The following is a 17,026-nucleotide window of genomic DNA, read 5'->3' as shown; positions in this document are numbered from 1 at the left end:
TTTAATTCATTGTTAAAATAAATTACTTTAATATGAAGATAGTAAAAAGGAATAATTCAAAAATAATGTATCTTAATTATATTAATTAAATGTGATGTCCTTTTTTGGTTCCTTCATGGAAAGAGGTGAAGTATAGTATACATAATGATTTTGGTACATAACCAACATAAAGTTATTATTTTGTATTAATTAATTAATACAAAGTACTGTAAAACTACATAATTAATACATAGTATTAATTAATGTAAAAACTAAGTATTAATTAATTAATGTAAAAACTGATGATCCAAGTAATAGTAATATCATCTATGTAAAGAATGAAAAGTTGGTTGTAATAATGAATGAGGTACTACATTTACACAGAGTGATACACAGGACGAAACATGGAGCTCATGCAGAAACGTCTGTTGAGTGGTTCATCCAAGAGCAGAAAGAAAGTATTGTAAAACTACATAATTAATACAAAGTATTAATTATGTCATTTTACAATAAAAGTTTATTTTAAAAATACATAATATGAAAAGAAGTAACCCCCCTTTTTTTTCCCTCATGTCATCATGCATTTGTTTGTGGCAGACTATTATCCAACTCTCTGTTAACACCTTTGTGGTGTAGAACAACTAAGTATCAGTTCTTCTCTTTTGATTCTGAATCCAAATAGTCAAGCAGCATTTTATTTCTTCAATGATGACTCGTACTTTTTTACAAATAACTATAAACTGAATAGAGGTTATACTGCAAGTATAATCATACATCTTTTGTTTGTCTTTTAAAATTGCTGCATTTGTTAAATTGATGGACATTATAAACATGACCAGATGAAGCAAATGATTTGCCATTTTCAGATCACTTAAGTCCAGTTTAATTTTTTTTTAAATCAATTGAATTTTTTTTCCACTTTTAGCACTTTCACAACCACTGTATCTTCCCTTTATTTTCCATATTTCAAGGATAATGATAATTATTATAATAATAATCAAGCAGAATGTTTATTATTGCCTTAGAATATGTTCAGTAATAAGAATATTTAACATTGCATAGAAAGGGAGGGTATTACAGGACTAAACATTTTCTTTTGTGCATTGTAAATATTGATGAACTTCAAGCAATGTAAAATGTTTATAAGCATGGGGGTTCTGTATTCATATAGTGAGTTGGGAGTTGCAGTTTATTAGTCTGTGTGATATTCGTAGATATGAATTGTTCATATCTTGAAAGTTCATAAGTGGAGTTTCACTTGTATAGTGAATAATTCACCCCTCATCATATTTTATAAATTTCAAAAAAAGCAAAGTAGATTTTTTTTGTAGCAAAGTAAATACCTTAGTTTCCCAACAACATATTTCAAAATAACTGATGTTGGAAATTATTCTAAGAATTGTCAGTGCTCATATCATACTCATCTTATATTTTACCTGAAGAAAGGAAAGAGAAAAATACTGGATTTCATTATTATTAATTTAATACTGGCAAAAAATACGAAAAAAGTATGATAACTTAATTCAGGGGTCGCCAAAGTTATTTGCCCGTCGACCCCTTCAAGAGTTTCTTGACTTTTTATCGACTCCCTATATTTTACTCTTACATAATTATAATAGGACAAGCAAAAAAAGATGCTTATGTGAGTGTTTAGATTGTTTATTTTATAGTTACAGTGTTTATTGTATGTATAATATAGTATATATTATTATATTACTATTACTACTACTATTACTATCACTGGTAATATCACTGGTATTACCAGTGATATTAATAAACTACTGGTATTAATATCACTGGTATTACTACCAGCACTGCTCAACTCTTCAACATAGAGAAGTTTAGTTCGTGAATGAATAACGATTGAATTATAATATGTATGTTGATGAATTTTAGAACATTAATGATCACTTGTATGTCGATGCGCAAAAATGAGACTGGGATCGAATACTTGTAAGTATCAGTAAATAAGAACCACGCACGTGTTGCAATCTCGCTCCCACTGCGCCGGCCGGCAGGAACCACCAACATTTGTTTATTGGTAAATATGTCATTTTGGCCTACTTGATTGGCCTCAGTAACTATTTTCATGACCTTACTCCATCTTACAGGTCCATGAATAGGACCTGTAAGATGGAGGTACTGATCCCACGATTCACTCTTAATTGCGTTGTCATTACCTCCATGTCTTTTGTCATGGAGGTAATCCAAGTTAACCAAATTAAATATTACCCATACAATGATGTCTTATATTTTTCTGTCGACCCCCAATCGACCCCTGAGCCCAAATCAACCCCTAACAATGTCATATCGACCCCTTTGGTGACCACTGATTTAATTAATCAATGACTAGTTTTGTACAAAAGTATTGTGTACTTCTTCAGATTGATACATAAGAGACACAAATATAAAGAGCTATTAACATGGAGATTTCTAAATAACGAACTGTCATTTTTTTTATTTTTTTATTTTTTATTCACTCAATAGATGAACAGATGTTGAATACAGGAATGAGATATCATGAGCGTGAGTCAGTTACAGGATATAACATATTTTAATAACATAATGTATAGAAACGTAAGACATGATGATTAATAAATAACATAAAACAGATTTACCTTACATGTAGGTGGCATTGAGGAGTGTTTGGTGGTAGACCTGTGTTTGGAGAGCTTCGAAAGCCAAGTTGTTTAGTTTAGTAAAAATAGTGATATTAGATAAAATTTGTAGTAGAACTAGATGATATTGTGGTATTGATTAGTTTTAAGTTAAAATTTTATTTAAGTATAGTTAATATTTAATTTAGCCAATAGTTAATATAGTCTTTCTACATGGTAAGTTACATAGTGTGCCACATGGCATTGATGCGAAGAAGAATATTTGCATCCAGAATATCACTGTTTAAGGAATTCGACCTGAGGGACTTCATGTAGTATAATGTCTGCAAGATGTGCACATTACCTAAAGGGAATGGACTTTGGTTTGAAAGTGATAGGGTGGTAAAGTGTGCCAAAAATGTTACAAAAATGAGGGTCAGGAGATTAAAGTAGTAGACAGATCCGAGCATACATATGAAAATGTGAGCAATGGGGAAATGGAAGGCAGGATTGAAAGAGAGATTAAAAGTGACATAATTGAGAGAGAGAGAGAGAGAGAGTAAACTGATGATCCAAGTAATAGCAATATCATCTATGTAAAGAATGAAGAGTTGGTTGTAATAATGAATGAGGTAGTACGTTTACACGGAGTGATACACAGGACGGAACATGGAGCTCATGCAGAAACATCTGGTGAGTGGTTCATCCAAGAGCAGAAAGAAAGAAGTGCAAGGAAAGAGAAAGAAATGCTTGAATAAGACAAAAAGGAAAAATTAAGAAGATGGTCTTGTATGGTGATTCTGTCATATGAGGTGTGTTTGGCAAGAGGGTGACAAAATCATGCTTCCCGAGTGTAAAAATTATGATGTGAGCCAAGGCTATTAGAATGCAAAAGTGTAAGGTTAAGGAGATGATTGTTATGCCTGGAATGAATAATTTGAAACAAGAAAAGTATGGTTTGAAAAAGTTACTGAAAGTCACAAAAGAAAAGAGCAAGAAAGTTAAGATAATGAGTCTGTTGCTGCGGAATGACAGAGTTGAGCTGAGAAGGAGGGCCTTAATAGCAAATGAATTGATTCATAGGTTATGCAGGAGGAATGATGTGGAATTTGTGGACGTGTGGAGTGAGTTTGAAGGACAAAAAGATTTATACAAGAAGTGGTTTGCATTTGAATGGATTTGGATTCAGAGTCTGCAAAAAGTGTAGTTCAGTGAAGTGAAAGTAGAGCTTTTGTGGGGTGAGCTGTTGAGTGTGTACACAGATACTAGTGAGGAATTTGATTGTAAGAATGTGCAAAAAATGCCTAAGTTTCTATCACTAGCAACACAAAAGAATGGGTTAGTTAATGTAAACTGTATGGACAGCATTGGGTCCAAGAGGCTATTGCACTTCATGCACTCAAATGCCAGGAGCATTCAGAACAGGGGGGAAGCAGTTTATGGTATTGGTTAGTTCATCTTGGCCAAAGGTTACTGGCATTAGTGAGACATGGTTGACAGAAGATGATATAGTTAGTGGGATAGAATATGAAGGGTATAGTGTTTTCCACGAGGACAGAGAGAAAGGAATGGGGGAGGGGAGGGGAGCAGTGTTATTGATGATAGAACGAACTGCAACCAAAGAGAGTACATCAACTGCAGGCCAGTGAAAATAACACATTTTAGGCCATCTGGTGTGAATTAGTGGTAAGCAGAACAAAATATACAGTTTGTTGCTTTTATAGACAAGGAGATGTAAAGGATTTTATATATATTTATCCCACACACAAGAGGTACAAGAACACATTGGTATAGCACATCAGTGCCACGTGTAAGGTTTAGATGAGGATTGAGAAAGGAGAATGAATAAATCTATTGATATTTTTCTTAAAGAGCTGTAGGTTGAAATTGTGGGAGAAACATGAGGAAGGCTGTTCCAGAGAACAGAGGTAAATGGAATAAATGAGGAAGAGGAGAAGCAGGTTTCAATGAGTTTGCAGTTGTACTGACAAGGGATGTTGGACAGCAGCTTGGTAAATAGGCTTAACTTTAATAGGCCTAATAGCAAGTGGAGGAATGATGTTTTCCAATTCACTGGAGCAGTGACCATGGAAATACCTGCAGAAGAGACACAGAGCTAAAGCATTGCTTCTGTGAGATGGCAGTTGAAGTGGACTTGTGAGGGAAGGATCATCTATGAGATGAAATGCTCTCCTCTGGACATCATCAAAAATTTTTAAGGAGGTTTTAGGTGCAGTACTCTAAGGATGGTCAAATTTGGGATTTATATGGAGTTTGTAGATGGATGGGTATAAATAGATCCTTGAGCAGAAAAGAATGTCTAGTTTTTTTAGAATATGAGGAGGAAGCTATTGATGTGATGTGTTTGTACCAAGAGGGGTTGGAAGTAAATGTCAGTCCAGAAAGAGAGTTCATTTTCTTGTGATGTGTGCATTACTGAGAATGAAAGAAGGCAAGCTGAGATTCCTTTTGCGAGAAAAAAGGCAGGACTGCATTTTGATGGTAATAAAGGTCAATAGGTTATTCTTTCCTTACTGAAGGATGGTATGGAGATCAGTGTTTAAAGCACTGGTTGCAGATGATCTTGATGTAAGGGATGTCTGGGAACCACATGGTTTGTCAAAGTGGAGTGCTGTTGTTGGCAAAGCTATGGATATAATTTGTAGTGATTGAGAGTAGATCATTTATGTATAAGAGAAAGAAGGTAGGTTAGAGAATGGAGCCCTAAAGTACTCCTGTATTGGTGGCAAAGCTCGAAGAGAGGATGCCATCCACTATAACATGCAGTGGACTACCAGAGAGAAAGCTGGTTATCCATTTAGAGTGTGGCAGGCAGACTGAAGGAAGGGAGTTCGCAAAGCAGACTTTGATGCCAAACATGATTGATAAAAGCCTTGGAAATGTCAAGGACAACAGCACACATTTCTCTGAACTTTTCCTTAGCATGTGTCCTAAGATATCAGTAGTGTATCTGGATTGGCAGATTCCATACTGGTGGTTGCTGATTAACTGGTGAGTTTCTTAGGTAGTGAAGAAGTTTACCATTGATAACTTTCTCCATTATTTTGGAGAATATTGAAGTGATGGCAGTTGGTCAGTAGTTGGATGGTAGGCTTTTGTTGCCCTTTTCTGGAGTGGGTTAGATATATCTTAGTATTTATGAGATGGGTTAGGTGCCAGTTGAGTATAGAAGAATTGAAGAGACAATAGAAGACAGATAGCTCTGGAGCACAACTTTTTATTATAGAGGATTTGAGGGTATTAGTGGATAGGGAGTTAAAATTTACAGTGCATATTGCAAAAGTGACTACAGCAGCTCACCTGATTACTTGGTTACTGAAGAATAACCTGATGAGCAGATTATTATATCTCTTTATCCTTTGTGGTATAATAATCCTTAGAGCTTTGGTAAGACCCCATCTTGACTACTGCACACAGATCTGGTCACCTGGGTTTTTCAGGGATGTGGAGAGGATTCAGAGGCAAGTGACCAAGATGGTGTCATGTCTATAGGATGAACTTTATGAGGATGAGTTGAAGATTTGTGGGTTACCGAAATTGACAGGTGGAAAAGGAGTGATATGATTGAGACATACAAATTTCTGAAGAGTTTCTACAAGATTAATACAGAGGAAATTTTTAGGACAGGTTTGGTAGTGAGAAAACTAGGGGCCATCCTTGGAAACTGAGTAGGAATGTATTTAGCAGGGTGGGGTGGGGTGTCATGACTAGGTTTTTTGCTTGGAGAGTGATGAATGAGTGGAATAGGTTGCCAGAGTCTGTTGAGGGTGCCATACTGTGAATGAGAATGATCAGACCAAAGAAAGAGAGAGAGAGAGAGAGAGAGAGATAATGTCGGTGCTGGTAGAGTGGCCTCAAAGACAGAGATTGTTATGCTTGTATACAATTCTAAGGAGTATTCGAAATAAGAGAGCTGAGTTTGTTGCATTAATTGAGTATGTCCAAAGATAATTGGTATGAGTGAAACTTGGTTGTCTGAAGATGATGTGATGTCAGGAATAGAAATGGAAAGATATAAAATTTTCTGGAAGGAAAGAAGGTGAAAAGAGGAGGGGGTGGAGATAGAGTGCTGTTAATGATAGTATATGTGCAGATTTTAAATTTGTGTGGTATGAAGTTGAAATTAACAGGCTAGAATATCTGATAGGATGATGTTATAGGCCAGGGAATGTAAAGAATACTGATTGTGAAATGTTTAGGCAGATTGTTTGGGCATGTAAAAAAAAAAGGTGATCCTGATGGGAGACTTTAATTTAAAAAGGATAAACCAATAGGAATATAGAATGGAAGGAGGAGATAGTGTATGGGAATAAGGAGAGTGAATTTGTTTAATTTCTGAGGGATAAATATCGTAAGCAGCATGTGACAGAAGCATCTAGATGCTTTAGTATTATGGATTTTGTGATAACTTCACAAGATGTAGTTGTTAATGAGGTATTGAGACTGCCTATAGTTGATGAGTGGTCATAAGGCATTTGTTTGTTAAGTGGTGAAACAAGAAAAGGTTACTGCAAAATGAGATATATGAGGAATTATAAGATGAGTGATTATGGAAAGCTCTGTAGTCAACTAGCATCAATACATTGAATAGAATGAACTGTGCAGAAAAGATGTTGACAGTGCATGGAAATTTGCAAGGCAGTATCTGACAGAAGCAACATATAAAAGCATACCAAGGGTTAAGTGAGCAAATAGAATAGGATTGAAATGCATGAACATGAATTAAAGATGCCAAGAAATTATATTCTTGATTTATCCTTTATCCAAGTGTAAACAAACAGTTAGCACATGAAGTATCTTCATGACTAAGTTACTTGTATATAGAGGCTACTGACGTCACATTAATTGCCTTAATATCCCATAATGCAAAGCACACATCCTTTTGGTGTGTATAATGCTAAGCATTATGGAAAAAGAGTTTCTTCAAAAACTCTGAGTTATCTACAAGGTCACTCATAGTTTACATAACATAACATCACTGTCCAGAAGGGTGAAGCAAGATGCTTTTATTCCCTGTTGACGAATTGAAGGAAAGATTTATGAGCTGTGAGCTTGCCCTGGGGTGGGGACACTGAGATTAGTCATTGTTGCTAGTATTTAGGATGGCTTTTGGCATCTTGTATTTGAAGAGGTCAGTTTCGTCATAGTTTGCTGCCTGTTTAACTAGATCGTTGGGGTATGTAGAGATCTTTGAGAAGAATTTTTCCGCTGTAGTTAGTAGGAAGGAGTAGATGTAAGGGATGTTTGTATCTCTATGCAGTTGGACGTTCCTTACAAACCATGGTGCATCCAAGATCATGTGCAAACACTTATTTTGCACTCTCTGTAGCCTGAGGATGTTGGTGTTGGATGTGTGGCTCCAGGCTGGAGATGCATATGTCACTATGTGGCAGATCATCAGCAGGTAGAGGAGTAGTTTGATTCTGGTATTTAGCTTACTTTTTTATTTATTAGAGGGTGAAGTTGTGTGATGGTTTTAGATGCTTTTGCACATAAGGCTTTGATGTGTGGGTTGAATTACCCCAAGATATTTTGTTTCTGTTTGCCAGGGGATTTTGGTGTTGAATAGATAAAGATCCCCCTTGGGAGTTGCCAATCTTCTGGTGAAAAGTATCGCTATACTCTTTTGGGGATTTACTTGTAATCTCCATTTGGAGAACCATTGTTCTAGTTTTAGTAGGTTTTCTTGCAGTTTTTTAGTGACGAGATGTGGTTGTAGAGAACTGGCAAGTACTGCTGTGTCATCTGCATAGAGTGCTAAGATGGCTGACATTGGGTTGTGTGGGATGTCTGCCATATATATCAAGAATAAGATCGGTGCCAGTAGGAAACCTTGGGGAACTCCCACAGAGATCCGTCGCTGACTTGAAACTGTACCGTTTATTTTGACTTATATGTGTCTGTCCTGGAGGTAAGATTTAATTAGGTGGACGATTCTTGATGGTATGCCTGCTGAGATGAGTTTGTGTAGTAATCCGAAGTGCCATATCTTATCAAAAGCTTTCGCTATGTCGAGGAAAACTGCTCCAATGTGCTGGTGCCAGTTGTAGCCGATGGTAATGTATTCAATTATCCTATGAATTTGTTGAGTAGTACTGTGATGTTGTCTAAAGCCAAATTGTTCCTTTGGAAGGATATTTAACTCGTTTACTGAGGCGTGGAGTTTGGAGAGGATGATTTTTTCGACAATTTTGCCTAAGTTTGAGATTAGGCTGATGGGTCGATAGCTTTCAGGCATGTGTGGATCTTTACCTGGTTTATGCACTGGGATCACATCTGCGACTTTCCAATAGCTGGGGAAATAGTTAAATCGGAACATGGCGTTGATTATGGTGGTGAGATGTATGACAGCTCTTCGGGGCAGCAGTTTAATTATTCTATTTGTTATGCCATCTGGGCCAGGGGCTTTTTTTATTCTTTAGCTTCTTTAGATCTTCATAGATTTCTGCTGGTGAGGTGCTTGCAGGTTTGTTGTTGCAGGTGTTGGTGAGTTTTAGTGCATGGCAGTGGATTTTATAGACATGCTTGATGTCCAAGTTGTCGTATGTAGGGCTACACTATTTTTCTAGGTTCTTTTCTATCTCTTCAGCTTTTTCTGCGTCCGTGTGTACTAGGCCCCTGTCTGACTTGATTGGGGGAGGAGATTTGTTTTTGTTTCTGAGGCTTCTTAATATATTCCAGATGGAGTGTTCGCTGGGTGATATAGAGGCTAGTTTGGCTTCCCATGTTTCGTTCCTGTGAGCTTTAAGTGCTTCTCTAACTTCATTGTTCAGTTTGTTGAGGATCTTTTTGTCATGATGTGCATGGGTGTTGTGGTACCTTTTCCTTGCTTTATTTTTGTCCCTAATTAAATCCATGATGTCTTCAGGTAGTCGGTTTGGCTTAAGAGTGGTTTTGGTAGAGGTGACAACCTTTATGGCTGTGTTGATTTGCTGGGTCAGGCTTTTAACAGCATTTTCAATTTCTTTTATGGATCTGATGTGAGGGACAGGTCCAATGTGTTCCGATAGTACTTCTGGTAGTTTTTTCCATGAGATGAAGGAGTGGGGCGGGGGGAGGCAGCAGTTGTTCTTGCTTTCACAGCTGGAGCAGGATTGGATTGTGATCGAATGTCAGCTTGTTTAAAGAGTCTAGGCTATACTGTAGCTTAATATTTTATAGGATAGCAATGTCAAGTATGTCGGCTGTGCCATACGTACTATGATGTGTTGGTTCTGCGGGGCCTGCCACCACTGCATAGTTTGAACTGGAGTAGCTGAAGAGGGTGTAGCCGTTTCTGTTGGTGGTTTTGCTGTTCCATGCAGGGTGTTTCGCATTTAGGTCACTGGCAATGATGACTTGTTCTTTATTGCCCAGGATGGTATCCAGATCTGAATGTAGTAGATTCTTTGATGGCGGGTTGTAAGCTGCATAAAGTGTTAGTTTCCCAGCTGAGGTAGTGGGTACTACTATTCCTGTGAGCTCTAGATTTCTGGTTGAGGGGCTGGTTACAGAGTGGTGATCGATGTGACTTTTTATGAAAATGGTGGTGCCACCTCCTCTGTAGTTTATTCTGTCGTTTCTATGGAGGAGGTATCCACTAACTTTGGGGTTGTGTGCTGGTCTTAAGTGAGATTCATTTATTAGGATGATGTCTGGGTTGTATCTCACTGTGAATTCTTGGAGTTCCAGAATCTTGTTTCTAAGTCCGTTCGCGTTCCTAGCGATGATCTGTAGGGGAACTGGAGTACTTTTGTTTTTATGCATTTATGAGAGCTGCTAGGATGGATTGGGTTTCTTGTAGAAATCTTTTTCTGGAGTTCGATGTGGGGTTAGATTTGCTGAAGTCTTGCAGCATATTTACGAGGGAGTTTGTGATGACGGCTGCTAAATTTGGGTGGTATTGTTCCTGAGTGGCCTTTGTTGAGCAGACTACATCTGCGTAGGTCTTCGTCTGCCATTTGTGGTTTGCTTCGATCGGGGCTTCTGGTTGCGGCAGTTGGTTCTGTATCGTGTTTTGTCGACCTCTGTGGGTTGAGGAGCTGGGGCTACTGCTACTGGTTTTTGTAGATTAGTAGAGGGAGCAGATTGTCTGTTTTTTGGGTGTTGTATATAACTTTTGTAGTTTGCTGGATGCAGGCCCTCACAGGTTGCACATTTAGCTGGGGTGGATTTTGGCTTGGTGCGAGTGTTTGTGGGGTGGCTCTCACCGCATTTTAAGCACTTGTATTCAGCTTTACATAATCTCTGGGCATGACCATACTTTTGGCACCTGTGGCACTGTCCTGATGAGGTCCTTTTTCTTAGTGGTTCTGATTTTTAGCCTGCAAATTGATGTTAGGTCATATATGTTTTGTATGCCTGGTGGATCTCTACTAAGATGAGTGGCATCGGACTTTTGTCTGCTCTGGTCATTCTGCTGACCTTGATGGGTGGTAGGTCTTGGTAGCAGATGTCTTCTGTATGTGTGTGCTCTGATACTCCACGGAGAACCACCTTCAGGCTCCTCTCGGAGTCGAGGGTGAAGGTGTGGTATTATACACCTTTATTGTCTAGCTCCTTTATAAGTCTGCGGTAGTCCATTATAGTGGCAGGTTGAATTTTGATGCCATCGTCTAAATTCTTTGATGTTATGTATGCTATCTGTAGACTAGTCATAGTGGCCCTTAGTTCCGTCCACCTGTTCTTTTCTCTTAAGATAATTGGGGGGGCAATTTCTCTTTAGTGGAGGCAGGAGGGTCAGAGTTGTGTCTGTCTTCCTCCATACCTTCATCTGTGGGTGGTTCTGTCATCTGTGTTTTGCATTTTTTCCGCAGGTGGATCTCTCCTTGTTCCTGGGGGGGGGGGGAGGGATTGGAGACCACCAAATCCAGTTTTTCCTCTGTATTAGCAGTATCCTTGCTTTCCTCATCATCCCTCGTTGTGGAGTACAGGTTCAAGTAGCCTGGCCATTCCACTTCAAATTTTTTTAGTAATTTTTTGAGTAGGCTTAGCGCCACTAAGCCTTCTGTCTAGTGTTTCTATCAGGGCGTCGGTGTCTATTTCTGTCATAATTACATCTGGTAGGTTTTGATGGAGGTAGGTCAATTACTAAGACTGAAAATTAATAGCGAAACCTTACCTTTTGCTGAGCAAATCTCAATCAAAAACCACTCCTTTGTATCGAATGCACCTGATAAAGTTTTCCACAAGTTTGCTTTCTGCAATAGCTACCGTTAAAATCCAATGACATATTTTCTTTTACAGAATTCACTACAGTTCCTAAATTGCATCTAAATCAAAGTCTTACCTCTATATATCAATCAAATTGCATCTAAATCCAATCCGAATTCGTAACACACCACTGAATAACATCTAACCTAAATACATAATCCCAATTCGAACCAAATCACTCATAGTTTTTGAAGTGTGCAGAAGTCATATATTTCTCATATACAAGTATTTAAAAGGTGTCACACTTTATTATTAGAACACTCTGTGTCAGAGCTAGTTGTTGAAAGTTTTTTCACTTGGTTATAAATTTCAACAATTGAATGAGCAGTTCTGAAATCAAGCAAGCTGTTTTGGAAAAGAAAATGCTATGGAGGTACAAGACAGTTGGTGGCAATCAGATCCATGTAGAGTGCAGGCCAGGAAGGTGACAAGCATGGTAAAGAAAAAAAAAAGGTGCAGTAGGAGAGGAGACTGGCTGGCCAGGCCAAGGATAATTGAAGGGAATTCTTCCACTATATGCAGGTTAGGAAGGTGATGAGCATGGTAAAGAAAGAAAAGGTGCAGTATGAAAGGAGATTGCCTGGTTACGCCAAAGATCATTCAAGGGAATTCTTCCGCTACATGGCAAGCAAGAGGAAGAATAATTATGGCAGGTTGACACCTGTGAATAGTCATGGCAGCAGAGTGACCATTGCAAAGGATATAGTAAAATTATTGAATGAGCACTTTATCAATGTTTAAAAATAGTCATAAATTATAATTATGAATATTTTTACAGTTTTTTCTATATGTTAGTATTTTTTGGTTTTGGTTTCATAACATATCTAATTGGCACTTGCAATGTGCTCGATATTGATATATTAAAATGAAATGTAAAGTATTTGAGATTGATGTACTTACCATATATCTGGTAATCATAATAACTTCAATGTTGTTTATTGCAATTCATAGATGACAAGTGTAGTGATATTTGTCATTCATCATAAAGACATTGTTTTCACTAACTACGACAATGATGTCAGCCATTACTACCTAACTTCTTGCCGTTTAGATGAAGTACACATGCTCTCCGAGGAGATTGATGGATGATTGGCAGCTTACAGAGAGTGCATTCAGTACCTGGGTAATGGAGGAAACAGGAAGAAGAAGAAAGAATGGAAATTTGAGAACACAGACCAGAGAATTTTGTTTTAGGAAGTTTTTAGGAAAACTTGACAGTTAAATTATATTAAGGAAGGGTTTTGAAAAGGGAATCTTAGCAAGGTTAATTATTAGATTGGCAAAGTGAGACTGACAACAAGTGAATATTAAATTAAGTGGAGATATTAAATAGGCATTCTATTTCAACATTCGAAGAAACACAAATTAGAAACTTTTTTCTTCTGTCTCAAGGATGCAGATGATATTAATTATTTTACTGGAATAAGTGATGGAATTAGTGAAATCTGAAATACTCAAGTGGCTTTAATGAAGAGGCTCTACTTCGATACAATGTTTATCAAGTAGTAAAAGAAACTGTTTTTCTCTGGTAAAGAATTAGCGATTTGTGTTTCTTGTAATAAAATTGTCTGAGGTAAGAATATTTATATTCCAGTGAAACAGTGAGGATGCATGTAACAGTGTGTGCTAAATAAGGAAAAATTCCATAGTCCCAGGGAAGGTAATCTTTAATTAGTCGCATGATGTTTATTTGATTCCAGCTGTCATTCAAGTTCAATTTCTGACAAAACCAATGACGGATTTTTGTTGGGATTTCGAGTAGCTGAGTTTCTTGCTGCCTCCATGCTGAATCAGTGACGTGCCAGCCATTGGCATAATCAGTTGTGGGAGTAAAGAGTGATTTCTGATGTTCTGACCCCATGCAACTACTTATGTAAGTATTTTTCCAGAAACTCCACAATCAGAACCAAGCACTTCTGGATATTCCAGGGGCCACTGTGTAATATATCCAAAATTGAAGGATTGTAAAATAAGGTCGAAGTGTGAAAAATGTCGGAGCTTTTGTTACAATGAGCATTCTTCAGTAAGATGCAATAATTGTATGGAAAATTAAGACTGAATTTGCTGCCTTCATGCTAGATCTGAATAAAACTGTTAATAATTAATATAAAAATAAAGCACTATTAATGATTTTGTTTATTTCATTTTATTCACCATAATCAACCTCATAATAAATAAAAACATTTTATGAGAAGTATTGAGAAATTAAAGAAATATCATAACTTTAATTTGGGGGTCGAATAGGCCCCATGCAACTAATTATGTAACAAAAAAAGGTGTGACTAATTAAGGGTTAATACAAAGTTTTATATTTTGAGAAAAGGCCTGATAATGAACTGACTCTAATGAACATTTATTGTTTGTAGGAATTCTTTGTGGAAAACAAAATGTTCAGTCTAGTAGACTTGTTAATTACATGTGAAACAAACCAATAATAGAACAGTCAGTGAGAGAATGACTTTATCCTCTACAGATAAATAAGATCTCAAAAGTATATTTTTATTTTAGAAGGTCTTCAATCCAAATAGTTTTATAGTTATTAATTTAATTTTATTTATAATGTACATAGTTTTTCGTTTCATTAAATATATATATTTTATTTGGTCTTGAGTCAATCATTTCTGGGACTCTAAAAAAAAATAAAGCTAACAGTCATTGCACCAATTGGATTGAACTCTTGTATATTTACTTGGCACTCGGTGTCAAAACAGTCTCTTTACTTTGGAGATATTATAATCGGCACAGCTGACAGGAATGATAACTGGGACAACTAATGTGATTATTAAAAAGCATATATCATAATAGCGTAAATGATGCCATGCAATATATAGAAGGGAGGCAAGTATTAAGACATTTGGAAGTCAAAGATGTTAGTGTTTTGGATGTTAATAAGGTTGTGGGAATGGATAACATATCACCACATATTCTTAAGGAATGTGCACAACAGTTAGCTATGCCCTTGATCTGGTTATTTAATGAAAGTCTTGCAGTGGGTAAGGTTCCTAAGGAATGGAAAGAAGGCAAAATAGTACCACTCTATAAGCATGGTTCTACAACAGAAGTTTCTAATTATAGACCAGTCTGTATAACTGCAGTTGTAGTCAAGATGTTGGAGAGATTGGTTACTGGTTAGGAATAGAATGCAAGATTAGGTTGACATAGTATTCTTTATGATGGGGCAGCATGGGTTTCTTATTTTAGCAATTTACTTGCATTTTATGATAAGATAACAAGTGTGTTAGATAAGGGAGAATTATATACAGTGATATTCTTGAACTTGGCAAAAGTGTTTGATAGAGTACCACATGATAAAGTTGGTATACAAGCTGCAGTGGATGGGAATAAATAGTATATTGATTAGATGGATTGGTGATTGGCTATTTCAACGATAGCAGCAAGTTGGATATGATGGAGCAGCATCTTAAAAAAAAGCAGAGTAATCAGTGGTGTGCCCCATGGTTTCTGTTCTTGGACCTATGCTGTTTAATTGTTTATGAATGATATATCATGTGGACTTACTGAGGATATTCATGTTGTTTGCTGATCATTCTTCCCAACTTTGATCACTACAAAGTTGGGAAGAATTAAAAGTATCTCTGCTGATGTTAATTCCCTTCAGGGAGATTTAAATAAACTTTTGACTTGGACAAAAGAGTGAGGTTGCAGTTTTAATATTAATAAGTGCAAAGTGTTGCATTTTGGAGTTCAGAAATATAAGATTGTGTATTATATTGAAGTAGTATGTTGTACTGCAGGAGGTGGATGAGCTTTGGGAGTAATGGTTGACAATAGACTGAAGTTAGAGGACATATTGCAAGTGTTGCAAAGACTGCATATTGTAGTGCCGTTACGATAAGAAGTGCTCTAACATGTAGAGATTAGGTAGTGGTTGTGCCACTGTATAAAGCACTGGTAAGGCCACACTTGGACTGTTGTCTTAGATTTAGTCATCTGGTTTTCAATGTGATGTGGAAACATTGGAGAGTGTCCAGAGATCAGTGAGTAAGACAATATCATGACTCTGGAATGCTGACTGTGGAGAGAGGTTGAAGAAATGTGGATTGTAGAGTGAATTATATGATAGAGACATTTAAGTTAAAGAGGGAATTTTAATGGATTATCCAGAAGGCAAGAAAGGAAGAACCCGAGGCCATCCCTGGAAGTTATGTAAGAGTGTGGTGAAGAGGAATATGAAGAATAGATTTTTTTGCATGGAGAATTACCAGTGAATGGAACATTTTGTTTAAAATTGTATTGTTTTTGTAGGGCTTTGATTGAGACTTATCAGTAATTTGCTATTCAGTATATTGGCTACAGTGAGAACTGATTGTAGTGACAAAAAGTTTAGTACTATACAAAAGTTACAAACTATGCTAAAATGGTGAAGCAGTTCCTTGTGTTAAATCAAAGCCTATCACTTCATATGATTGTAAACTAGGTTATTCAATAGATGAGGAGCACCTTGCAATATTACTGCAAGATCTGGTCCTGTTGGCTACCTTGCTGGCCTCTGCTTCCACAGTTTGGCATACTTTTTTGAGTAGTGTTGCTCACCCTGCTTCAAAGAAGAAGAAATGTAAGCTGGAGGTGCTTTGGAGACTAACATGTCTGAATACTTCAGGCCACGAGGTGGGTAAAGGAGTGATGTGTTTCACCGGCAACTCTAACTTAGCATGGATAGCTATTAATAGGTAGACAGTGCATTTCCTATCTTCATGTTGGTGTGGTTTCCTCCAGAGGATAGCTTGCCACTCTACAACAGGTATTGCTGCCATAAGGTAGACCCATGCCATATTAAATCTATAGATGTGAATAGCTCTTTTACGTTCCAACACTTTTGAAAGCACAATGTTAATTATTACCATTTTTTTAAATGCAGAAGAAATACTGTTTTGTCTTAATAACTGATTAAAAAAAAAAAACAAAAGAAGATAACCTTAATAGTTTACCAAATTAATTTGTTATTCATATTCGTGTATTTAAATATGTTTGTAAATCTTAGGGAAATGCCTTTTGGCAAACTACAGGAAAGTATGCAAGAAGAAAACTCCTCCGTGCTATACCTCGTCAGATTACTACTATTTTGCAGGCAGATGTTTTGTGGGGTATCGGTGTTAGAGGTAAAGTTTTCATTTTTTGCAGATCTTTCTATTTCGAGATGTGTTTTAAAAAAATAAATGTCATTAATACATATAGATTAAGCATGCTTTAAATTTTTTCCCTTTATTTGTATCACA

General features: G+C 36.9%; 1 protein-coding gene across 2 annotated transcripts in view; it reads left to right on the top strand.

Annotated features, from left to right (window-relative positions):
* S1P (membrane-bound transcription factor site-1 protease) overlaps nt 1–17,026 on the top strand; it is a 480,656-nt gene that overhangs the window by 115,863 nt on the left and 347,767 nt on the right. For both annotated transcript variants that reach the window (XM_090401757.1, XM_090401758.1), the window contains one exon: nt 16,792–16,909. In XM_090401757.1, coding sequence (XP_090257883.1) covers nt 16,792–16,909 — 118 coding nt within the window. The remainder of the gene's footprint in view (nt 1–16,791; nt 16,910–17,026) is intronic.

Source organism: Typopeltis vanoorti, chromosome 12 (genome assembly GCF_054136105.1).
Source record: "Typopeltis vanoorti isolate ZY-2024b chromosome 12, IOZ_Tvanoo_1.0, whole genome shotgun sequence".
Classification (NCBI taxonomy): Eukaryota; Metazoa; Arthropoda; class Arachnida; order Uropygi; family Thelyphonidae; genus Typopeltis; species Typopeltis vanoorti.
This window is presented reverse-complemented; position numbering and strand designations above follow the sequence as displayed.